The sequence below is a fragment of the Argiope bruennichi genome, chromosome 1 (genome assembly GCF_947563725.1).
Source record: "Argiope bruennichi chromosome 1, qqArgBrue1.1, whole genome shotgun sequence".
NCBI classification, from domain to species: Eukaryota; Metazoa; Arthropoda; class Arachnida; order Araneae; family Araneidae; genus Argiope; species Argiope bruennichi.
This window is the reverse complement of record NC_079151.1, coordinates 18,948,931-18,976,657: the sequence shown is the minus strand read 5'-3', so window position 1 is coordinate 18,976,657 and position 27,727 is coordinate 18,948,931. Positions and strand designations below refer to the sequence as shown.

The 27,727-nt window shown below is 29.3% G+C and overlaps 1 protein-coding gene across 4 annotated transcripts in view; it reads left to right on the top strand.

Moving 5' to 3' along the window:
* The window catches only part of LOC129968090 (paired box protein Pax-5-like), a 157,034-nt gene that overhangs the window by 101,290 nt on the left and 28,017 nt on the right, over positions 1-27,727 (top strand). For all 4 annotated transcript variants that reach the window (XM_056081937.1, XM_056081942.1, XM_056081938.1 and 1 more), the window contains exons 5-6: positions 25,669-25,763; positions 26,974-27,232. In XM_056081937.1, the coding sequence (XP_055937912.1) occupies positions 25,669-25,763; positions 26,974-27,232 (354 nt within the window). The remainder of the gene's footprint in view (positions 1-25,668; positions 25,764-26,973; positions 27,233-27,727) is intronic.

Genomic DNA, 27,727 nt, shown 5'->3' with positions numbered 1-27,727 from the left:
ATTATTTCACGGATGAGCAAATAAATTAAACCTGTTTTTTATACTATATTTTGAACTCTCAATACACTTTTGCTTTATTAACAACGTTGCTCTTTTATTTCGGTTTCCTTCCCTTAAGAAATTCAGCATTTAAATCAACCAGTTGTTTAAAACATTTTGTAAGATATTTTAGATAACTTCATGCAATAATTAATCTTATCAAATTTAGAACTGAAAATTAACTAACTAAAATGCATCATATTTATTATTTAACGCTTTTAAAGGAGATGATTTTTCGTCTTAAAAATATTTGTTTAACTCCCCAAAAAATAAGTTTAGCTTGCGCTTTTAAAGACTTCATAATTATTTTACAAAATAATACTTCATAAAATAACCGATTTTACGCTCTTAAGATACAAAAAAAAACAAAAAAAACCGATGATGTAAATTATCATTTTTTGAATGGTAACCAAATTTGATACACAGAATAAATTCCATCTACTTCAACTAGATTGAAGTATTTTGCTAAAGTTTCGTTTTTTTTTTTTAAATTTCATGTATCATAGCTACAGCAAATTTTTAAGTGCTCCTAACAATTATGCATACATCAAGCCTTCTGATGATATGAATATGTTATTATTAGAATTATTTTTAATCTACAGACGCACTGGCAACATTCTCTTTAGATAAAACTTTAATGTAACAACAAACACTGTATCTAATACTCGCCCTTTATTGAAATCCCCAGAAAATAGTTTCCATTTCAAAATGTGCTTGGAAATTTTTTTTGGATCACTAATACAGTCAAACCGTGATATAATGAACTATCGTCTTAAATAAGCTGTCGAATTTGAAGATTTCGATTAATACTAGTACAAAATATATACTATTACAAATATATAAAAATACTATTACAAAATATATAACTTTTATCTGATTGGAAATTCTGGTTTATATGATTTATAAAATAAAAAAATATATTTATAGGCGTATTTCTGAACAATTTTTATAACATCAGTGTATTATTATTTTTTGCCTCCAAGATTTGTTTTGCCTCTTATGTAAAAACCAATCGATTTATTTTGAAAGAAATCACTAGTACTCGAAAAACAACATTTAAAAATATTACTTTCGTTCAAAAATAGCAATTTTATAATTTGCAAAGGATAGAGATGTAAAGGAAAGAACAAATACAAAGCAAATTTAGTTCAAATAAAAAACTTTAAAACAGGAATTTCGAAATGCTTTCCTTGAAAGATACACTTAAAGCATCTGGATTTCCCCCTTCCTTTCATGATCTTCATAGTTCTTCTGTAGAATAGTTTTCTAACCACTGTAATCTCTACATGCTCTTTTACAAGTGGTAGGATTTTTTTCCTCATCTCAGAACAGAAACCCATATACACAAAAAAGAAAAAAGAAAAAGAAAAAAAAGGATGCTACTGCAGCTTCAGTATTAAGTGTTTCTGCAATAACAACCTCTAAAAAATCTTACCAAAAAAAAAAAAACAGACCAAATGCAAGGGCTGCTTTCTTTTGGTTACATCCGATCACATACCATACCTACTACTGTCTCTTCTCGCATCATATTTTACCGCCTCTGAAGTTTTCGAATCGCCATCCCCTCGGCGGAGACAGGCGACGACACGGGACACAAGGCCCCTTTGTCCCGGCTCACTGGACCGTCACCCTCCGTTCCCTGAGAAAGGTCCCTGGGACCAGATGCTTTTGCCACTCTATGGTGGGATCGAGCGGTGAAATGAAGCATTCGCCAACCGACTGCCGTTGTTATATTTAAGTGAGTGATTGCTGGTTCTGCACTAAAGTGATAAAACTCCCCGCCGGTAAAGGTTCTGCATGGCACTTGTCAACTTATCAAGCTCATTGACTCTCAATGTAGTTCTATGTATACTAGAAAGCTATAGGATAAGACTGTTATTTAAAAAGGCTTCGTGAAATTTACAACTAAAATGTCACTGATGAAAAATAAATCCATTATTCTTTCTACGAGTGATATCATAATTGAAAAATAAATTTATAGAATTTCTGGAGCAATTAGATTTCAATAATTTTGTTTTAGCTTTTTGAGATCATTAATTGACCTCGCTGCTCTAAATTCAATAAAATTATGGGGAAAGCAAGCAGTAAGCGAACTTCTGTAGAAACAATCTGTAAAAATTTAATGCAAAAATTAAGAAAAAAAAAAAATGTCAATTTTGTAACGATAAATCTGAACAAGTTGTGAGATGATGTAACAAATTATTTTTGATTTAAAAGTAAAATTCGATCATTTTTAAAAATTTGTAAAGTTAAGCATCTAAAGAAACAATTACAAAACCATACTCTTATTTTAACGATGCAGCTAATTAAGCCTTTTATTACAGCTTTAAATGTCATAACTTTTTAGTACCATTTACATAAATGGGGTATGCGAAGCTCCTTGATTGTTGTAATACCAAATCTGATGATTTAAATTTAAGTAGAATCAGTAAATATGTTACATTTTTCTTAAAATCCAATTCAAATGACCCTTTTCTTAAATTTAAAGTAAGACTCGAAAGACACATCAAATATACATGGCGCCTGTATATGAGATAACAATAAAACAAATTCGTAAAAAGATGCTTTTTCGTTCCTTGTAGAACTACGAAAGCTGCACTTCCATACACTGCGATTTATACTTTTGTTAATTTTTCACCCTTCTATTATACTCTATTACTAATTATTAGTAACTAACTTTTTTACGACCTACTACCTGCTACCTACCTAATTTTTTTCTAGACAATTTTAGAAATTTTCATAATTTCATAAAATTTCTGAAAAATAATACTTTAATAAATTTTATTAATGAAAAAAAACTGTGCACAATAAATGTCTCACTGCGGTAAATAAGATACAGATTATATACTTATATATTCTATGGGATTTTTGGTTCAATAATAATTTTAAAATGAGCATCAGAAAGCTTATTCTTGAATTCTTTGTTATTGTTTAGCAGACCGTACTAATCAAACATTTAAACTTTTTAAAGGCAATTTTTGTTCCACTCGCTCTGTCTGTTCTTTGCCTGGAATCAATCTCGCCATTCCTTAAGAGGGGTACTTTTTCATCTTTTAAATCTCTTTTACATATTTTATCATGAAAAACTGAAATGTCAGTTTTTTAATTTAAATCTTTCGCCAAAGTTGATGCATGTGGATTACGAAAATTTTAAGATTTCAGCGTATTGTGAAATAACACCAAGAAGAACAAGCACATTATAAATCAAACCAAACACATTACAAGCAAATCAAATAGCTGAAAATGAAACAAATTTCATTTCATTTTTTTCGAATATGTAAGATAAGAACATTTTTTCACCTTTTCGTATCATTAAACCCTTCTTATCAGAATGAACTATCAGATCTGCAAATGCCTCGCCATTTATGCAAAATGTACTCTAATCAAATGAAATATCCTTAACAGCAGTTGTATTTTAAGCAGTTTGACACAAATGTTTACATAATCACACGCATAGTCCTTATTTATCTTTCTCTGGTTATTTCCGTACTATCGATCTATTTTTCAATCGTAAATTTTAAGAAGTATTTTCCGTAGCCAGAACGAAAGCAATCAGCCTTTTTATAGCTTTCCTTTTTGCTGAATAAGACAGCCACGGTTCAATAGCGTAATGCTTTCATGACTTCTTCATATTTCAGAATGACATACAGACCAGCGTAAGAAAAGATAGCAAAATAAAAATGTATATACAAGGGAGGAACCGAACCACTCGCTTAAATGGAAAAACTCACCTTTCCACCGCCCTAATGGCATAGGCAATGAGTTTAACACGATGTTGACATTCTAGAGGGGGTGCTGCAGTTAAGACCGGCAAGCGTCTCTTTACTTATTATCGAGATGACCTTATAGCGTGCCTGGTTTAATTTAATGCAGTTTATGGGAGACAGGTATATGCAGAAAAGGGAAATTGCTTTAGTTGCACATGGAGGATCCCGTTCCTTGTTTTGTAATGGAAGTGTTTAAAGATTTGTGAAATTGCTTGCCTTTTGAATGACACTCCATTAAGGATCCGTTTTACTGCATCAAGTAATCGCCGACATTCAGTCATCAACTGATTGGAAATGAGTTTCACGTGGATGATTGAACATTCCTCCGATCATGAATAATTTAGTTTTATGATTCAAACCATTTGGAAGCGCAAATCTGGATCTTAAGTGGTGTTCAAAGTATTCATTCAAAGCTCTCATATTTGTTAAATTCAGACTATCTCCGGGAAATGTGATCTGTCCAACAGATGGATAGCCAAACATCAACATCATAAGGTTGCGAGTCGTTGTTGAATTAATATTCCTTACAGAAACTTATTTTTGTTCTTTTGAGAACCATTTCTTCATTTGGAATCATCGACAGATGATCACTGTGGCTGTAAAATGGACGAGTTTTCATTTCATTGCTTAAAAGAACGTATCTAAGCCATTTAGTATGTGGAACTCAAATTAATACATCAATTAATTAATACATCAGTCTCCTTTCCCTATGCTTTTTTTAATTGTAAGTCTTGTTTATTATTTTTTTTAAATATATAATTTTAAAATTTAAAATCAAATAAATGTTTGATATACAATATAAGCGCTGATGTCTTGGTTCTGTGGCTAATTTCTAAGGTGTTGTAATTGAAAAAAAACCTCAAATGAAGTAAATTTGCTTCGAACAAAATTGAAAAAATTAAGAATTCTAAATTTTTATATAGTTTCTCTTCCAGTTCTTTTGGTTATAATGAAAAAAATAGCTTTAAAACATCTTAAATAAAAAAGTTCTACTTTTCTGCGACTGACAGAGCCTTAATTCTCTTCATTTTAAGACAATCAACAGTTATTTTAGGCAAGTATCATTCGTTGATCGACAAATATTCATTGAGCTCACAACTGAAATACTTTAAGTTGTTTAAATTAATGATAATCAAAACTTGATTACTTTTCTGTTTTAATCTTAGAAGAGAGAATTTTTCAGTTTTTCATTTCTTTAAAATTTTAATATATCTAAAAATATTTTATGAAATATGTCTAATAGGACTGTAGGATTATATATAAATTTAAACTTTGCATTTTTTAAACAATACATTCAATAATTTAACAACATAAGAGATAATTATCTATATTTAAAATAATTCTACACTTGGAAACATGTGATTATCACTAATTGATAAGAAATTATTTATTACATTATAATTATAGTGAAACACAATATAAACAAAAGAATATTTAACAACAAAATCTGTTATTATAACTTAAAAGTGTGTTAAAGTAAGTGTGTTAAAAAGTGTTAAAAGTAACTTAAAAACGTGATTATTATAACTTAGAAGTGTAATGAATTTCGATGGAAAAAACTGTTTAATTTAGGATTAAACAAAATTTTTTTCTGATTTCACACTGCAGATTTCTGAATGTAAGCTTTCAACACAAATAATTCAAAACATCAGAGAGGAACATTCAGTAATACATTTCAATAAAAATAGTTCTTAAAAACATTCATACCAGTGTGTTAAAAAGCAAAACTTTTTATTTAAATTATTTTACATCTTTTCAACATAAGGACAATTTTATCTCAAACTCACGCGCAAATGATATCACTTTGCATACATATGGAATTAAAATTTAATTTAATTAATGATTAATTGATAGCTGAACTATGAAAATTTTGAAATATTATAATATTTTCAAAAACCACTAAGAGTATAAATATCAAAACTTCTGCTCTTCTGGAAGCAAGTGAAAAATCGGTTATAAAATCCCGTCTTTATAAATATGATACAAATCGAAATAAATAAAATTATTTAATCAATAAAATGAATTAGTGTGCATAAGCTGCGATAGTTTATAACTATTGTTCATATATTTAATAAAACTAAATTATGGTGTATAAATTGGGAGTGATTTATAACATTTGCATTTAACCAGTTTTAAATATGCTATTTTATTACCTTATTATAACAAAGACTATTTTTTAAATTCTAGTTTCAGTTACCATTTATCTCGAATGTTGAATAGGGTTTTTTTATTATATCCGCTACCTATTTCTCTTATTTTGGGGTGGGGCAGTTTTAAAATCACTCTTAAAGAAATTTTTTGAAACCTTTAAGACTTTGAATATGGATGATAATTTTATAATTTTACAAAGTAGTACTGAAACACGAGACAGTACGTTAACTTTTGATCTTTTTGATCAATTAGGAGAGAAAAAAATAATATAAAATCTAATTATCGTCATTGTTTTATTTTTATCAAATAAAAAATGGCAAGAGAATGGGGAAAAAAATTATTTACTTTCCTATGAAATTTACTTTTTTTTACATATTATATACTTTTCTTTGCAAAATGTACATAAAATAAATCTTCCACAATCCGAATTCTGAATATATTTAATCATAGTTTTTTTTTTTTTTTTTTGCAAATATATCATGCATACTTTTTTACAAATAACTTATAAGCGTACTGATAATAAAGAAAACAATACACAATTTACAAGTACTTTTTTATCGCCTAAAAAATGGGCCATTTCCTGAACATTGGATAATTTGGCGATATTTGGCGAATAACAGCAGTTCAATGTAAACAGACAACCCTTAATCCTGGCAATTACAAACAGTATCCGGTCTTGGATTATGGTTCGCATGAGCATCTAGGAGATTGGAAATTGATATTTAATCGGGAGAGTTACTGTTGGATGGAGGGGAAAGAGATAGGAGGAATGTGCATTGAGAAGATGAATTGTACTTCCTCCAAGAAGGGCCTGAAATTCTCAAGAATAAATGTTTCATTTACATCATTTTAAAGTTTTTAATGAAAACTTTTTTAAATTACAAAATGGAGATGAATAATTAAAAGAAATACTAATAAAATTTATCTAAAACAATTCGATTTTGGGATATTGGATGCTATCTTAATTTAGAATTCAGTCAATAAACGTATATCAATAAAAACTCGAACTAATCTTTTGTTTTGCTTCTATTAATAATTATTTTAATATAATATTATTAAATATTTCCACATCATTTACATGGACATTCTATATCAGTGGATTTCCAAAAATGAAAATTCTTTCTAAAATTTAAAAAATAACTAATATCAATGTCATAATTAAAATCAACATTTATAATTATAATAATTCTAAAACAATCATTCTAATAAACAATTATAATCAGCATATAATAATCAATAATCAGTATATATTAACATAAAAAGCAATTATATTTAATAATAACAATAAATAATCAATTTGATCAATCAAATCGTTAATTACAAATTTAATAATAAATCAAAAAATAATACATATCAATAAAAATACAACTGTTTTTTTTAATTTTTTTTATTTCAAGAAATAGGAGTTTCAATAACTAATAACTATTACATAATTATTAAATTTGTAAAATTTCTAGAAAATAAATAATGTTTTGCTTAAGTCAATCATAAAATTAATATTGCATCAATGACTATAATTTTTATTATGATTATTATTTTATCTTGCTGTTATTGTTAAACAACGATTTATTTGCAAAAAAAAATATATATATATATTCTGATATTATTTTACGGATAAGAATTTTTCCTTAAATTTTTACTTGATTAAAAAGTTTTTTATTAAGATTAAAAGTAAATTGAATAATCTTTTGGCATTCATATCCTTAGATTACTAAATACAATTGGTAATCAAATAAATTATTTATTGTTACTTTGAAAATAAATGTATTCAGTTAATGTTTTTATGATTAACTGGACACAATTACGGTATTGAAATAAGTAATGTCAGAGGGAAAAAAATTCTAAATTGTAAAATGATTATAAATAATAATGCAACACAAAGTAATTGGTTAAATTTTGTACACTTAATTGCGTATATATAGCAAGTTTATAAAAGCGAGATTACTAAAATGCTAGATAATTCCGGATACTTTAACTATGTCCAATAGCTGCTTTTTTTTATTTTATTGTGCACATGCGTGATTAATTTTGTTCTAAAATGAATATTAAAGAATATTTAGCATTTGTAATGAACTTGATATATGAAAAAAATTCAAGCTCTCATTTAAATAAATCCAAGGGATTTCTGTTGAATCTTTAAAAAGCTAGCAATGGCTCTTCTTTTTTAACTCTTTTATTAAACTTCCATACAATATCTTTTTTTCCCTCCTTCACAACTTTCTGTCAGCGAATCATTTGATTTGAGTCAACGACCAGACCATCCCTCAAGCATTTAATTAATTAACCACTTTTCTTTGTTATGAGTGAACTATTAAGAACGTGAGAGCAGGCAATTCCTGGAGAATAATGCCACGGCGCATACCTAGACATCTTTTGTGAAATCTGAAACTCATTCCTGGCGCTTTGTTGAGGAAATACACAATGAGAAGGTAAGTCACCTGTCAAAATATCACTTGACATCACCAACTCCGCCAAAAAGTGCTCGCCAATTCCATGCTTCGTCATCAAGCCGACTGCAGGCGATAACTGATCTATTCTTAGCCATTTGTCTCTCCTAGCATCCATGCAAAATGAAAAGTTGTTAGAACGGTGCCGACGTAAACGTTTCGGAACGGTAGGCCGGGTTTATTTATTTGTTTGTTTTTTGTGAGGATTCTCTCCTGCCATAGCTAAAGGAAAGGGGGGTGCCGTAAAAATAGTATCGTTTGCTTCGAGTTATTCAATGTGTCAAGCGTCTGATGCAGGAATTTGTCTTCGTGAAAAATGATTGCAACGGTAAATAATAATCTCTTTTGTAGGTTTGTAGCGGCTTCTTTTGATGAAGTTCCAGTGCGAGCTTGATAAAAAATGATAGATATTTGGCGGTTGTTTCATTGGCAACATTCTCGATTTTATATTTTGGATAACACGTCTACTTGGAGGTGGAATGAATGGGGAATAAGTATAAGATGGCTCTTGTGTCAAATAAATTACCTTGTTGAAGAAGAAAAATTTCTTTTAATATTAAAAATATATAACATCATACGTAAAAGGTTTACTTGTTTTATCCATAATTAAAAATGGAAATTAATATATATTTGATATAAAATGGAAAATTTTATGAAAGATTTAATGAAAAAAAAGTAACGCGTTTTCATAAAATGTCAAAGAGAGAAATTAGTAATGCCTGCTTCTTGATGAAATATAGAAATTCTTTATGCCGTGTTTATTTAACGTGAAATAGAAATTTAAATTACGCATCATTTTCAAAAGTGAATATGGCAAATGTATAAATAGGAAAATATCTAACAGTGGAAAATTTATTTTGCATAAAATGTTGAACGACAGAAATTCATAAGAGGATACAAATAGGAAGAAACTGAAGCTATTTTTTCCTCTTCTTACCATAATTATACAAATTAGATGTAATTTCCGACTGAGGTCTATTACGCCGTTTTAGAGTTATACGAGAAAAATTTGAAGAGAAGCCTTTACATGTAACAGGCTCTAGTTCTGGAGAAGAAAAACAATAAGTAGATTTCATGATGGTAATATGGTTTCAAAACATAAATGCTACTCAGTCTCAATACCGGAATAAAGGATTTTCTAAACCAAATTAATCAATGCATTTTAATTAAACTGCAGGGAAAATTATATTTTTGTTAGTTATACTTTTTAGTTATATTTAGTTATTTATTAGTTACATTTTTATTAGTTTTTATTAAAATGTTGGTCATATCAAATAATTAATCGATTAATAACTGCATCATATAATCTACAATTATTAGATATGCATGTAGAAATGAATAAATCTCACTTATCGATATTTCACTTTTATAATCTTAAGCAGAAAGTTAAAAAAAAAAGAAGTTTTGTCAAAGTAAAAAAATAAATAAATAAAAGAAAGAAAGAAACTCATTATTTAGTTCATAAACTAATAAATAAAGAATAAAGCAAAAGAAACTGAAAACTCAGAAATTATCGATATAGCAACCAATATTTAAATTTTCTTGCAAATATTGCTTTTCACTTTTACGCTGCCTTTATTGGTTAAAGCCACGAAGAATAAATAATCCTCTTAGATTAATACTATAAAATAAAATGAACCTAATAATCTTGGCTGAAATATACATTGCTTTCATAAGGATTTGTTAAAAACGCGATCGCTTCCCATTATTTTTCGAAAACTGCAATACCAAACCTAAGCCATGAAACAATTTCATGCCACTTGTTCGATCCTGGTATGCTTTGAACTACGATTCTGAGTTCGAATAAAGCTGTCAGTCTTTGTTGTAACCGAGACGTTACCTTGGACCCATCTTCCGTCACTCGATTCTCTCCGGCATCCTTCCCTCCTCCCGTTCCCATGGCAACCAGGAATGAAGGAGGAGACGGAGAAGAGTGTTGGATTGCTCGCGGAGACCCCCTCTTCCCCTTACCTTCCTCCCACGGTGACCAATCGTTGTGGGTCCCTCATTTTCTGAGACGTTCTCTTGGGGCGCTGAGAACTGTTTCTTCCAATCTCTCAGAAAAGTATCTCAAATCGCTGAAATCCTTTGTTTTATGGATTAAAATTTTTTTAAAAAAATCGTTTTATTTTAACGAATGGGGATTATTCAAATCTGTTTAACTTACAATTTACATTAATTTTTATTTAAGATTGTATTTTCATCTCATTTATTTTTCTAGAATGGCGCATTAAATAAAATGTGCTGCAGTTAAAAGCCTTTTGCTAATGATATAAAAAATACTAGGCATAAAATTTATATAAAAAAATACTAGGTATAAAATGTTTTGATGACTTAAAAAATGTATTGAATGGTTTCATATAAAAATAATATAATAAACAAGTATGAACATTTTATCATCGAGTTCATCTTATCAAAGTATGTCTGCATGCATCTTTAAAAAATTGAATTATCTTCAGTTTAAACCCAAATCTTTCAGAATGTTTTATTTCCTTTCGCATTTTTAAGCTCAGAATGGTTTTTACAAATGGTCCAAACAGTTCAAAACAGTATCAAAAAACAACATGTTACAATTACATCATGTAATCGCATTTAATGTTCTTGTTATACAATGCAACTAATATTTTAAAACGATCTAATAAATTTTTATCTTAATATTTAATATTCATGCTATTTAAATACATCCTATTACACCTTGTCCCTATTATTATTTTGAAATATATATTTTATATACATTTTTTTGTTCAGAATTTACGCTTTTTGCTGTACTAAAATAAAATTACTGCAATGAAAAACCTAGTTCTGTACAACATTTAAACCAGTGGTAAATGAAAAGACCATGCTTGAATTCAGAGTGCAATGCATTGACAGTGGCAAATCGAATAGAAAATTACGAGCAAATGAAACGTAAGTGAATGGCATAATAAGTTTACCTATATTTCCTAGGGTTGTAGAAAACGTTTCGTGAAAGCAAGCAATTGTTGTTTTAAATAGTTTTTTTTTTCCACAGTATACAAATTGCTTGTAATTAAAATTGAATTTTGTAAGAAAACATAAGTTATGCTTTGTTAATACATTACGATCATCTTTAGGTATTTTACTGTAACTATAGTTACGTTTGTATTTATTATTACTTTTTATTCCAATACAACTCATAAGTGAATGTAAAATATCCCAAATATTAAAAAATATATATTAAACAAGTTTGGAAAATCAATTAGACAAATGCAGTTTTGTCAACTTCAAATTCAGAGTTAAACTAAAAAGCCAGATTAGTTTGAATTTAAAAAAAATTACTTTAAAACGTGATGAAAAAATATTCAGGAAAATAATTCGCAACAGAACTTTATTATAATACACAAACGACCACAAAACTTATTTTCTGAGTAGAACTCGTCGGCATATCGCATTTCATTTTAACACTCGTTTCTCCTTTAAAAAAAGGGGAATGGGAAAATTCTAGTAAAATGAAAGACTTTCTTCCCTAGGAAAAGGGATCCGGGGATGAAACAAAGAGAGGACTGTTCTGGAGGGAGTTATGATCCCTTTTCAGTCAATGTTGTTTCAGATCTTGAACTGATAGGAGGGACAGAACTTTCTCTGCTTTCACTTTCTCTCAGGAACTTTCTATTCCGAAGAATATCGTTTGTGGTGTTTTACGAAGAGCATTTATTTCACGGCCAATTTTAAAACACTGCCATTGCTACCGCAGAGATCACTATTGACTAAATATTTAATTTTTCCCCCATCCCCCCCCCCAACTATTTGGTCTCATGGAATATTTAAAAATAGTTTTTTTTTATACTTCTAAAGGAGTAGGAGATAAAAATTATAGTCTCTGTGCCATCAACTTATTTACATTTAGCATACATTTCAACCTATTCTGTGCCTTGAATTTTCAAAATTACTTGCCTCAGATTTTTTTTTTCCGACAAATTTAATTTTTTAATCTGCAGAACTTGTTTAAATAGAATCTCACCAGGATCAACTTTTACATACTGATGAGAAAATATAATTATTCGTTAAATTTCTATCAACTATTATAGTTATCGCTGGTTACCTTCTTATTGTATAATTTTAATTCCAAACACACCCGAAGATTCTTTTATAGTATAAGAGAGTTAGAGAGCGAAAGTTCCAAAGTGCTTTTATACTAATATAAATGGAACTTCCGATAGGCAAATAAATATTAACCTATTTACTAAATTACTACTTAAAGTATAAAGCAGTCTGCAACTGTATTCACAATTACAGGCATATATCATCACAGTTCAGAAAATTGAAGTGTTTTAAAAGTAAACATTTGAATAAAATTTATATTAACTCAATATTATATTTTTTCTTTAACACTTTGCGGACTATAGATAGAAAGACAAAATGAAACATATATCAAACCAGTTGGTAATTGTTGTGAATATTGAAATAAGTTTTAAAAAATCAAGACATCGAAAATATATGATAATGTAACTTGTGAATCTGAATGTTGTAATAGCATTTACTGTTTTGCATTAGAATGGAAAGGAATATTGTAGGCTTTATATCTAGAGATGTATCAACATGGAATGTTGAATATTTTGCCTTCTAAACATGACTTTAGAATTTAAAAAAAAAAAAATGATTTTCTTTCCCTCCCCCCCCCCTTCTTTTCATTCTGGAATAAAAATCTAGGTGATCTGATTGAAATCACATTTGAAACTTTATGTTCATTCTCATGTTCATTTTATTTTGTTTATCATGGATGACAAAAATTAAATCACTCTTCAATGCAAGTATAATTTGAAATTCATATTCCAATATCATTTCATAGTAAATAGTTTTCGTATTCATATAATTTCTTGACATTTATACAGCTACTACGAAACATCAAGACATTTTATGATTAAAAAAAATTCTTGGGGTACCTTATCAATTTTAGCAATTTCTTTTTTAAATATTTGTCGAATTTCTGTAACTTATTTAATTAAATTCTATAAAGTTTTTATCGTACGATATTTGAGGATCTTAAAGTCCATAGTTTGCCTTTAAAATATTGCTTTGCCATTTATAATTCTTTATTCCCTTTTCTGATGTTAATGAATTGTAAATAGGTTTTAACCTACACATAGAAAGCAAAACAGGCCTGACTTCATTTTGAGCTTAATCGCGTAAGATACTTTTGAGTGATCACGTGACACCACACGTGACCACATACATTATCCTCATCATTCCCCTCTAATGAATACTGAAAGAGCTATCAGATTTTCTGCCAGCCTGAATGAAGTTTGCAGATGGACCCTTGCATCATTAAAGATGAATTAAGATGCAATCTCCTCTTCTTGCAATATCAAACCAACCGCAGAGGTTTACTTGCAAACGTGTTTGTTGATTTTAAGTCTTATTTTAGTTTACCTGTCTGTATTGGCTCTTAGATTTTTTTCTATTTCATAAAAAATATGAAATAAAATTGTATCTTTGATTTCTTAAAAATGATTAGTGATTCTGTGTTTGCAGTTAAAATTAATTTTGTATATTGAAAGTGGTAAATTTAAAAGTTTAGTTTATAGCATTAACGAAAACTAGGAAATTCACATGCAGAATTTTTAATGAAATGAAATTTGCGGTTTTAGATCACCTTCATGCATTGCTTTAAACAGTAAGTAGAGCAACCGAGGAAAGTTTAGTTCGGTTTAGTTAGTTATATTAACATCCTGTTTTAAAGCAACACTAGAGCTATTTTGAAACGGACCTCGTAATTTCGAACCACACTCAGATGACGAGGACGATACCTGAGCTGGCAAGCACCTCTCCACACCACGTCACACCAACGGGAGGACGTAGCAACCGAGTAAAAGTCAAACTTTAAAAAAAAATTACTTCGCCGAAAACCTTTTTACAAAATTTAATAGTTCCGATGGTTCTGAGAATAACATTGGTTATGTGATGAAATATATGATAAAAAAGTTATGCTTAATTGTGTTATTATCAATGATTCATTCATTCTTAATATAATTCATTTACCACATACATTTCATTCTTAACATATTGATATGAGAAAAACAATTTCAAAAAAATTATTAAAAAAAATTCATCATGAAACTCATTAAAAGTTCTGTTGCTAGAGAATTGTTCGAAGTTTGGAGCATGATTAAAATATGATGATTAAACTTAAAATCACAAAATTATGCTTGTTCATTTAAATATATAAGTGCACTCAAATTTAAGAATAAAATGTAGTATCACTTTATTCAAACAACTACCAAAAGCTGCAAATCTCAGAAAAATTGCATTACTTTAATAAAGTTGCAAGAATCGGCTTACTGTAATTTCTAATAAAACAATCTCATTACAACATTATTTTAAAAGAAATAAAAAAATACTCCTTTTTAATATTTTTTCTTCATTTAATTGATATATTAATGATTTATTGTAATATGCAAATATTTATGATCGCTGAGGCACTTCAATGCAACGTTTAATTTTTTTTCCATCAATGTTTTAACATTGCGACATCGGCTTCAGCGGAAGTTTTGTTGAATAACAATTAACAGAAGAGGAAAAAGACATTAGCAAAGATTGTATTAAAAATCAAGGGTAAAATATCCAGTATTATTCTTGTATCATATTCAGAAAAATGATTTTTTTTTTCATCATTCATTCTTAGAAAGGAAAATTACAGCTATTATCATTGTCCTTATTGTTTTCAGCAAAACTTTTATCCAAATTATTGCAAAACATGTTTGCGCAACTATTTTAAACATATACTGATATTAACTTAACAGATGCAAAGTCAAATTTTCTCAAACAATTTATGTTTCTAGAATTCCATTAATGATAAAGTGCAAATGATGTTAATTATATATTTTTTTAAATTTTTAATTATATATTATTTTTATTTATTAATAAGCATTTTGTTGATCCTATGGTTATTGCTCTGTTATATTTCGACGAAAAGGTATAAGTTATAAAGTTATATTTCGACGGAAAAACAAATTAAAAATTTTACTCGTCACATTTATTTCTAAGAACGGCAATGGGAATAATGGGTGGACATAACAAACAACTGTAACTTCTCCATTATAGACTTTCAATTCTGTAAAGGAATTTAATATTGCCCTGAAATGTTTTAAGTCTCAAAAATACATTTAAACTTGGATTATTGAGTTTTTAAATCGAGTAAATAACTGCAAAATTAACTTAATAGCTATGAATGATAATGCAATAAGAAAATTTGATGGATCCGATTAGCTTAGATTTTTTATTGGATAGAATCTCACTCACCGTAGCATTAATAGAATTTATGTAACAAAATGCTGTTTTTACTTAAGACATAAGGATTTTTAACTGTTGAAAATTATGTATCTGCATTCCTTCAAGGCTGCGGTACTAGGTAGTTACGTTCAAGGTAGTTACGTTTCTTAATTATATTACTCATAAATAGATATTAGCTATATTTATATATCTATCAACTATACTAGTTCTTATTAAACTGTGAATTTCGACCTCTGATAGATAACATACAATACATAAAATGTTGAAAGATAAGAAAACGCTTTCTATCAACTTCTTTATCGCAACCATATGTAATAAAAAGCGAAAGCTAATTAAATGTGTTAATCAAGATGTCTTTGTTGTTGTTTATAATGGCACTTGCCATGGACAAGCTCGCTGACGAAAGCAGCGATTTTAAGCCGAAGGAGCGTCTCTTGTTTTAGTAGCACCAACTAGGGCCAAGAGTATATCTTAGCTATTCACGCATCACATTCGCTTGCACAACCCCTTTTTACAGGGGAGCACATTCACACATCTCACAGATAGAACAGACGAAGAACAACCATGCCCGAACCGGGACTCGAACCTAGGACACCCAGATCATGGGGAAGACGCGATGCCCCTATGACAGGACGCCGACAAGATGTCTTTTAACCATCTTGATCAAAGATACTTCATTAAAATTTTGCATTTAAGCAATTCTAAGACTTTCCTTTCAATCAATAAATATCACTCTACGAATAACTGACTTTATTCTATATCCATTCTCAATTTGTACAAAAAGTTAGTTTTCAGAAAATTATTTTTCTTCCGTAAAGGAGATGTCCAGTAGAAATTAGAAAATTATTATCAAAAGATTAAGATGCTCTAAACAATGCCATCCTTTAAGAAATAGATTAGAAGAAGGCTAAGTAGAAAGTAATAAAATCCATTTATGAATACTGTAGTTTTTTTAATCATGGTAATTTTCTGTTTAACAATTTAAAATTTAGTTACTAAGTTATTATGATGGGTACAGATATATATGTGGATGATTTCGCCCCAAATAGGTATGGATTCCTAAGCCAACCGGGAGAATCTCATGTTATATCAGATTATATAATCCATAAATATGATGCTTATGATGTACTACACCAGTTTAGATCGCCCATATATATCTGAGTATTTCATCAGTGTAGACGAAGGATTTCCGACCAAATAAGTATGGATTAATATGTCAACCGAGTGTTGATCGTGGTCAGTTAATCAGTCGTATGTATCTGGGCAATTCTTCTGAATACATGAGTGACCCTCACCCCTCTAAATAAATGGCATTTCATCCAAGAGATGTCGGTGATGTACCATTCTAGATACATTGTTGCGGTCGATGCACTTCTGTCTCTGAGGTTTATAATTTTATCCTTTGTGCAAAGAATTAATTTATGAATCGAGCGTTGATCATGACCATCTAATCATCCGTATATCTCTACGCTATTCTTTGAATACATGAATGATCTGCCTCACTAAATAAGTATGAATTGGCATTTCATCCAAGAGGTGTTCGTGATGTACCATGCCAGCTGACTCGTTTGCGGTCGGTGTACTTCTCTCTCTGAATCTCACAATCCTGTCCTTTGTGCAAGGCTGCTCTTAACAAGAAAAGGGAGTCCATCCCTAAAAGAAGAACCGCGAGGAAATGGCGGCGGGCCAAGGAACCAACTGGGGGATCCGTTATGCGCATAAAGATACAATCTTTCCCTGCCAAATTTAGATTGGGAGAGCTCTCTGCCTGTGCTGCATGCTCAAATCAAGACTTGTGAGCTGTCATAATTGGTTATGCATCACAAGATGTTTGTAACAGCATTGGAAGATCGCGGTTTGGGTGGTTAAGCGCCTAGCCATGCTTTTAATGGGAGATATTCTAATTGGAAGTGAAAAGCCAGACGAGTGAAGATGCTTCGTTGAAAAGTCGAAAAAAAATGGTACCGAAAAGAAGAAGGTTAACAACCAGACTGGCAATGAAGATTTTACGCATTGCACAATTGATGTTGTTGAAAATCATCTAATTAATAAATGAATTACTACGCTACCAGTTCGAATTAATTTTTTAAAAAATAGGATTTTTTTAACCATATGGATAAAAAATTGGCATGGTTGAATGTAAATTGGTAGTTTCCAACACTATCTAGGAGTCTTTGATTAAGATAAAAACTTCTTAGACTTGACTCTTTATACACTTTTTAAAAAAGGATTTTATGTATTAATTATAAAAAAAATGTCCAAACAAGCGTAAATTGGGATTTTTATATACCGTTTACATAAATTGATTTATTTATTCCAAAAGATGAAAGAATATTTCAGCCTTGAGCTCAAGAGTCACATTTGGCAAAGTGCACAGAATGTTAAAATTTGAATTGAAAAGTTCAAGTTAAAGGTGTTTTGACCATTGAATTTCTTATTCGATTGAGTATATGGAGGGGCAGAAAAAGGAAAGTTTACAAAGTAAAAATTCAAATTATCAAAAGATGAAAGATTGTGAAAACCGTTTCCTTTTTAAAATATACAAAAATAGCAAAATTTCGTAATATGGATTTTTTTCGAGTTAAAAAAATATTTCCAATCTTTATTTTCTAATAAAACTATTGTTTAGGTTAACGGACACTTATAAAAAGGTGAAACTAACAGTTTTTTTAAGAATAAACTACATAACAACGCCTTTTAAATTATAGTACTTGTAAGACCACAATTTACAAACGAAACTTTAAAAAAGAAAGTTTGTTCGTATTTGTCACAGAAACAATTTGACACGTAAAATCAGCTAGGTAACTTATTATGCAATCGCTAGTTCTTCTTTTAAAGCAATAAGAATCGAAAGAAGAAGAAGGAAACGCAAACATGAAAAGAACCCAAACTGTCGCAACTGTGGCTTGGCTAAAAACACTAGAACAAGGCCTCTTTGTGTTGAAGAGATAAGAATCTCCGCGAGGAAACTTCAAACGGGATAAGGAAAAGATTCTGGAGAGTCCCATAAAAAGTTCTCTCTGACAAAGAAAGTTTTTATGAACAATTGGCAAACTGACAATGAGACGACATGAGGAAAAAGGAGTAAAAGAAACGGAGGGTAAATGGGGGAGAAGACAGTCGATATATCGCCAGAGGTTGGAGAATTCTTCCGGTTCAGCACCTTTTCGGTTGCCTGATAGCAGAAAAAACACCAGAACAACTCGAGTATTGAAAAAAAAATGTGACACGTCTTTTGCTGAAAAGTACTATCTATCTCAGTATTATATATCCTTTGCCTCGAAAACAATTTAATTATTTTGCAAATGAATCGCTATGAATATAATGATTCTTTAGAAAAGGGTATTTTCAAAATCATGCAACAAACTTTAAGCTAATTTTCGAACAGCACAAGATTTGCAAACGCAACGTCTAGGGATGAGGGATTACTATTAAAAACTTTGCCAGTATATAAAGCCGCTTTCATGTACAATGACATTTTGAATTCGCTAGAAAAATTTATGAAAAATAAAATAGCTTAATTTTCTACTTTCTCTCTGTCCATGTTAATAGTTTTAAACTTTCTCTTAATTTCTACTTACAGCCGGCATCTTTTTAAGTTGCAGATATCAATCTAATATCATTCATAGTTTTTCCTTTTCTGAAGATTACATTCCAATAAAAAGAAAAGGCATTTAAGTATGAAATTTTTGAAATTTTGTCGCTGCAAACATAACTATGGGAGTTGAATGGGTTTTTTTTTCATTCATTCTCGGAAGCCTGCCTTAAAATACTTGCATCCAAAATTTCGTTCCGTTTTCTTGAACGATACGATCCCCAGGAACTAGTCTACTCATAAAATTTTTCAATAATCACTCTCTAATTCACTAGCAAACAAACAAAAAAATTCCTCTGGTGATAGCTTTTCGAGTTTCCGGCCTCAGTTCCTATTTTACAAATGTCTTGTTTCTCCATGTTTGATTTACCCTTAAAATAAGTCCCATATTTTTAGAAGCCTCCTGCTTTTTAGAAAACCTGAAATAATCCCATCAAACCTGACTTGTCAAGTTTTTTCTTTTGACTTTTCAGTGGACTGAATCGGTGGTCTAACTAAGTTCAATCTCAGATGGATTAGTTGGGCCCGTGGAGACAGTAGGGCCCGTGACATAAACAGAATCAAGCATTGAATTATAAAATTTTTAAGTTTGAAATACATAGTTTATTCAAAATATTAATAGGAATTTATATAAATGATACAAATTCCTTGAACATGTATATCTTTGCATAAGATATTATTCTGTGAGTTGAAGTAGAGAATTTCTCAGTTTCACGAATTCTTTCAAGATGTATCTCAGGCAACATTTATTTTCCCCATACCGAATGAAATAACAATGCAACTTCAAGATAAAATGTATCATCGAATTAGAAAGTTCGTAGATAAAGGGGATAACAAGCATCATTTGAAACTTTTTGAATTGAATATGCGTTTTATAATAATCTTTAAGATAGTAAGATATCATTTATGTAATGGGATTTAGTGTTAATTTTTTTAAAAAAATCTATAGAAAGGTTCCTTTATATTTTGAGGGGATACATTATTGTTTGCTTTTGTTTAACGACCACATTATTAATTATAACTTGAAGCTTTTTTTCGTTTGTCGTGATATGTTTAAATTTATGGAAACTAATTTTCCGAACAATAAGATCTGTAAATAGAATTCAAACTATTTGACATTTTCTTGATTCTGAATGGTCGCTCTTTGCAGATAATAGCTTATTACAAGAATAATGAAAAAAAAATTTGCACTTATAAATTATTCTTACTAAAATTATTTTGTGCATTAAATTATAGTGAGTGGAAGTAATGATTTCACCACTTTCAAAAATTTTATAAATAAAAAATTTCATAGATTTAAATTTCTGAAATAAGCATGATAATTAATTTAAATTTCTGAAATAAGCATGATAATTAATTTAAATTTCTGAAATAAGCATGATAATTAATTTAAATTTCTGAAATTACACCAGTTGTAGCTTTAATTGTAAGAAGAATTTGTTCTTAAGTTCTAACAAGAGATCAAACTATTACTAAGTCAAAACTGCACAAAAGAAATATAAATGTTACAGATTCCATGGATATACCCACATCGATACTTAAAAGAAAAAAAAATTGAGGATATATGAAGCTTTTCGTAGTTTATTGAAACTCCTTTTACATTTAAATCAAATTTTGTTATTAACTAGTTCAAATTCAGCATTTTTCATAAAAATTCTAAAATTGTTTCACGATAAATGTTTATTATTTCTGTAATTTTGGACTTGCGAAATCTTAAAGGAAAACCAACTTACAAAGAGGCAAGGCGGACTGAAGACTTTTTCATCAGATGTGAAAAATACTGTTTAATATTCTAAATCTAAAAGCTTTTTGAATACAAAATTATAGTTACATTTTTTTGTTATGATTTTTCAGACAAAATTTAAGTTTAATTTTTTTTAAAGTTTTGGTACAATTTACTTCAGTTTATCTCGATAACTTACATATTCATATTTTTAATGTTGAAATTAGTTCGACAGTAAGATTTAAAAATTGATATGACCAGCTTTTTAAACTATCAGTTATTAAAAATCATTTCAATTATCAATTTTTCAGTTTATCTCATTACCAGCTTTTAAAAATATCAGTTATTATTATTGATAATTAAAAATCGTTTCAATTATCAATTTTTAAGTTTATCTCAAAACTAGAGTAAAATATTGCAGTTTAAAAAATTTAAAAAAAGACAAGATTAAAGATTCTTGAAAATATTAACATTAATGTTTTTAGATATTTTTTTATTAAATAAGAACGATCAAACTTATTCTAAAAATTTTATTAAGTAAAAATCTTGACAATGATTATAAATTAGTATTTCTTTTTCGAATTTAAAAATTCAAATTTTACCAGAAAGCTTTTTTTATATAAAATAAAACTATTCATATAACATAACATTAATAATATTTAAAATATATATTAATATAATACGTTACAAATATTCCTTAAAAATTAAGATACTTTATGTATAGTCTCTTAAAAAAAATTCTCTTTTAAGAAAAAACATTCTACGACGTTTTGGATACATGGTTGCTTTTCTGTATATTATTGTAAGAACTGAACAATTTTCATTACTAATAATGATAAAATGCAGCCTTTTATATTTTACAAGGACGGAATTTTGCTTTAAAAAGTCAATTCAAATTTGCCTGGTATATGTTTGCGTAGCTTAAAATAACATTGTTTGTTTGAAGGCCTTTGTTTAGATTTTTCTTCACTAGATGGCACTATGTCAGTCTTTATATTTAAAGTGGACGAAAAAAAACTTAATTGTGAAGGAAGGGTACATAAAATAATCTGAAAGAAAGAAAAAAGGATTTTTTTTCCGGAAAAATTCGTACATGAAGGAAACTACGATATGCTATGCATAGAACTACTTGCTATGCAACATTAAACAAGCAAAACCCGAACCCATAAAGCCTGATAGTAGCAAAATGTATTCTAATGCTGTTAGAAAAGCGATTTGCTTTTTCAACGCCCATTTAGGAAGAATCTTTTCATATATATATATTTTTTTCTCCAAATCTTTCTTTTTTATTTACGTTTTTTTAAAGCCGTTTGCTTAAAGACGTCTATTTAAGGTACAGTGATGCCGATATCACAGTTTCCACAATTCCTTCGCTTATTTTTTTGTTCTTTTTATTTTATTTATTTATTACCATTTTTCGAATACTCATTCTCAAAATGTGATCCACATCAGACTATAATGTTGAAATAGTTTGTGTAATTCTAGTGAATATCGAATTTGTGAATAAATAATAACTCTCTTAAATACAGAAACATTCAATGTTTTTTTTTGTTGTTTTTTTTCCTTTCAAACTTTTTTTTTTCTTCTTTATTTCAACGCAAGATTATAGGTAAAAAGCTTCGATTCAGCGTAATTCGGTTAGAGATCATGTAATTGCATTGCTTTGAAAGAAGTTTATGATCAATTAAGTTAAATGGTCTTTTTTTCCCCATTAACATATATAAATACACTAAATGAATGCAAAAAAAAAAGTTAAAATCAATGTTTTATCCCTGAAATTATTGAAAGTATAAAAAAATATATATAGTTTTTTTTTAAATAATACATAAAAAGCTTAATTTAAGAAGGATTGCATTCAATGAATTTTAAACTGAAAAACAGGAAATGCCCCATAAAAAAATTCATGCCATATCCCACTACAAACATCTACTTTAGGGGGAAAAAAAACGTAAAAATTACGTTTAATTACAGATAATTGAATTTCGCAAATCTGTTTTAGATAAAAGAAATGTAAGTATGGATTATACGATTATTTTTTCACTGAAAAATTGTCATCTATCTCACAGATGCAATTGGAATGAAGAACACTAAAACCATTGTATAAATGCTCCATTTTTGCAACAGGGTCATGCTTAAGAATTCCAGTATTTTAAAATTATTTCAGTGGAAATTCTGTTATTCTATGATATTAAACTTAATATTTCAAATGATGTTTAATAGTAAAAAAAGGTAATAAATTCAAAATGATGAAAAATATCAAAATATGAAACAATAGAACTATCATATAAAAAAAGCGGAATAAAAAATATCTTGTTTCTTCATAATTTTCCCCTGTGAAAGTGACGTCATCAGCAAATGTGGATTTTATCTTTTAGAACATTTAAGCATAAAAAGAAATTAACAATAAGACGATTGTCCATCTGCATATCAAGATCTGCCTGACAATCGTTTTCAACAATCAGGCAAAAAGCAGCTTGTAATTTAAGTCTTGCCTTCGTTAATATCAGCTTTAAACACATAAATAAAATTTATGAATTCTATTCCAATTTTGATTAATTATTTATAAGACTGAAGCCTGTTGATTGAGGGGTCCAATAGATTAATTAAATTCTAATTGAACCTATACAAAAGAAAACTTAGACATAGTTTTGAACTAAAGTCAACAGCTCATGGATCCGACAACATACTATTGATAAAGTCTTGACTTTATCAATAGAATATTGTAGTTTTTATGTCATAGTATTTTGATCCAAGCTATGATTAATCCAATTTTTTTTAATCCTAATAACTGTTACCAAAAGAAATTCACTACCTTCGAAAATATTAAGAAAAAAAAATCAACTCATTATTTGTGGGGAAAGAAACCGAAAGAAAAATGGTTCCGTCACACGTGACCAGAAGCACAAAAGCCCATACAGAAAACTTGGTTCGTAGGCAATGCCTCTCACGCGCATAATCCGCCGGATTTTCGGTTTGAGAGAAGCCCGGGTGGAAAGCCTCCGCCAGGCGAAAAATCGAGATTCCCTCTCACAAAAAAGGAAGGGGGGGGGGAGAAGCAGATTTGGAATCGTGATTGCTTTCATATACCTAATCCTCGTCTCTGCAGTGGTGGTGGATTTTTTTTATAGATCAGTATCATTTTGGTCACTTCTGATCTGGTCTGGAGAATGGTTCTTATCCCAAACTTACGCTTCGTCGGAACGTTTTTCTGGTTGATTTGAGAATTTTTTTCCCACTTTGTTTAGATGGGATTGTGGATTATGAGTTTTTTCCCCCTTCCTTTATGTTGCCAATAGAGGCGCAAATGGTTGTTTTGAATGGGTGTGAAAGAAGTTCATCTTTTTTGTAAGAAAATCAAATTTCGATTTGCTAGGTTTTACTTCAAAATATTGCGATTTCTTTTTTCTGAGCTTTGATTCCGAGTAAGTAAAGCTCAGGATTTCTGTACACGTGAGATAATAGCAGATTTAGAGAATTGTGGTAAAAAATGCATATAAATAAAGTGTAAACCGAATGATATTTTAAAATAATCTTTCTTAAAGAAAAGCACTCTTCAGAAAACGTCTGTTTTAATGTAAAAATGGCAGAATTAGTTATATTTAAACCTGATTGGAAAGACGATTTCGCGCATGAAAAAGGGATCTAAAGAATTATAGAGAGTCAACAAAATCATTGTTTTGATACAATTTTTGTATTTTTAAAATTTTTTATTATGCATACTTATTATGTAGTTTAAACTTGAATACTTCATATTATAGGAGCAAGAAAATGTTGCAAATGAAGTAAATTGTGTATATAAGTTGGATATTCATCTTGTTAATGTAAAAATCATAATACCTGTCCTGTTATTTAATAAATTGTTTCGTTTATTTAAAATTAACATCATATATAAAATATCGATAAAATAGCAATTTCCTTACTTGTGCATAGATTTCGTTAGACAATAACTTAAATAATATTAAAAAGGATGCGGAGATAACTTTAGCATATATTGAAGTAATAGCTAATGATTTTTTACTCTCTCAAAATACTATTCATTTTTATTTCAGCATGTGGAAATGAATGGTATTTTAAGGCTACTAATAAATAATCTTAAAATTTAATATTTAAAAAACGATAAACTTTACTTTTTAAGTAGTTATTGATAAAGTTACTTTTTCTAGCATTTTAAAACAATTGATAATTAACATTTTACAACAACAACAACTGAAAAGTTCTCAGTTAGATAACCGCAAAACAACTACCATTGGATGGATTTTAAGTTTACTATTTGTAAAATACCTATGTATACATATGCAGTTTGCTGTATAAAATTAAATAAAATGTAATACAATAATTGGGATCAATTGAAGCTGATTATGTTACGTTCACTAGAAACGAAGCTATTGCTTTTAAATGTATGTTTTGGGGTTAGGCTTCAGTGCAGATCAGGGCCCAATTAAAACAATGGATATTCATGAAATTTTTCAATAAAAAAATTTCCATAATTGTTTCCCATTAAAATTTCCATTTTTATAAAATTGTATATCTTTTTTGTGAAATTTTTATTTAAGCATGAAACAGAATTTTCCCGCGATTTCTTTAATTTTGATTTCCTGTTTTGTTTACCCTTCCAATATTTTCTCTGTGAAACTTTTTATTAAAGTACGAATATTTTTAATTTCGCTGTTAATTTTTAATTTATTTACTTCTTTTCAGTTGGAAACGACAGCAGGGATTTGAATGGAGATCTCCACGACGACGAAACGAAAAGACAAAGAACCCAATACAATGGAGATCAACTGTACGCAACGGTAAGGAGAATGACGTCACATTTCTTTTTAAAAGAAAATAACTATATTTTTGCTTGATTTTTTTAATTATTTCGGCAAATTTTGTTCTAAAATCTGCTCATTTTCTATTTTGCCTTATTTATTATTTTTAAAAATATAAAATATACCTTTAATTCGTATATCAGATTTAAAGAAAGAAATACTTTCAACTATTTGCTTTAGTCATTATAAAAATAAAAAAATACATCAAACCCATTATTTAATATGAAATAGGAAGTGTTTAATGGTAACTAATATCAAAATTAATGTCAGTTGCGACTGTTATATTTTTATTATTTTTAATACGTGAGTAATAATTAGTAATTTGAATTAAAATATTGGTTTACACTATTCCGTGGAAGTTATTTCATATCCTCAGTACTCTATAGGAGACTTAAATGTTTCATAAATTTGCTGTGTTGTTATAATTTTTCTAGAATTTAAGGCAAGTTAATAAATTAGATAAGCTTTAGACATTAAGCTTTGTTTTTGTTTTGTTTAGATAAAGCAAAACTGATTTTGAATGAAACATTGAAAAAAATATATATATAAATTTTCAAAATATCTTTCAAGTAAATAAGTGCAATTTGTGCGTTGCATTTTCGTGATCACGTGTGTGATTCATGCCGATTACGTAAATCGCACTCATCTAATGAACTGATAAAGAAGCGAACAAATTTTGCTGTTATTGCAGGAATGTTACCTCATTTACTCTCTTATCAAGATTGTCGGTCATAGCATAATCAACTTACTGATACTATTTTAAAATACTCTACACTATTATCTCGTAATATATTGTGTAGTATGTATGATATCGAATGCTTTTCGCAATATTGTATATCCTACAATGCTATATGACATAAAACAATATTATACAGTATCGTGCAATTTGTTGTGATCCCGAGTTATTGAATTGCTGAGTAACTTTTAGATGCAATTGCGAAATAACAGAATAACAAATGCCTGTGATCACAATAATCATGTTATGATAGTTATCGATGTTAACGTAAAGCTATCATTTGACATACTGTCGAATTACCATTGTACCACTATCTCGCAATACTGCGGTATTAGTATTCTACATAATCAATCCCGTTTTTTAAACACACTTACGTATGTGTAGTGTTTTTGAATGTTGTTTTAATCAAAACACTCAACAGCCATTTGTTGATGTCATTTTTTGTTGTTTCAGCAAATGTGGCCCAAATGGCCGAAACAAGACGAACTGAAGGCAGGGGCCATGGTGCCGGACCTGACGGCTGCAGCGGTGGCCGGTGGGGCCCCGTACACTTTGCAGCAATTCCCCACCACCCCTGAGCAAGCCTTCACGCCGGTCGTCACCACCTCCACCTCCAACGAACACGTCAAACCCGAAATCTCGCACTACGACGCCGCCATGTCTGCCATGACCTCCCAAGTGCAGTCCTCGGCAGTCTACTCGCCACCACTAGGTAAGCACTTTTTCTCAAAACAAATCAACCATATCAGTGAAAACAGGAAAAAAAAAAAAAAAAAAAAAATCGAAGAACAGGCTTTTATATTGCAGATTTTTCGCATATACGAGTTTGGAATAATTACATCAAAATTATACTGAGCTTCAGTGCAATCAGTCTTTATGCTCTGCAGGCAATGAATTGAAGGAGTAAAGTCTGTATTGGTAATAACATAAAATCTTAACTCAGAAATGAATCTATAGTAGTGGCATTATGATTTCCTGATTGAAAGGAAACTAAGAATAATAATAAAATAGCAAACCAAAAACAAATATATGTTGTAAATTCAAATTTGAAGGAAGATGGCGGGTGCGTATGATATTAAATATGTCAATTTTTTTTCAAATAAAAGCAGCTAAATTAAAGTAACTGAAAAATGATTTCATTTACAGCTTGATATCCAAATGTAAATCCTACATATGGCTAGTTAGAGGATTGTTTCAGATTTTTCAA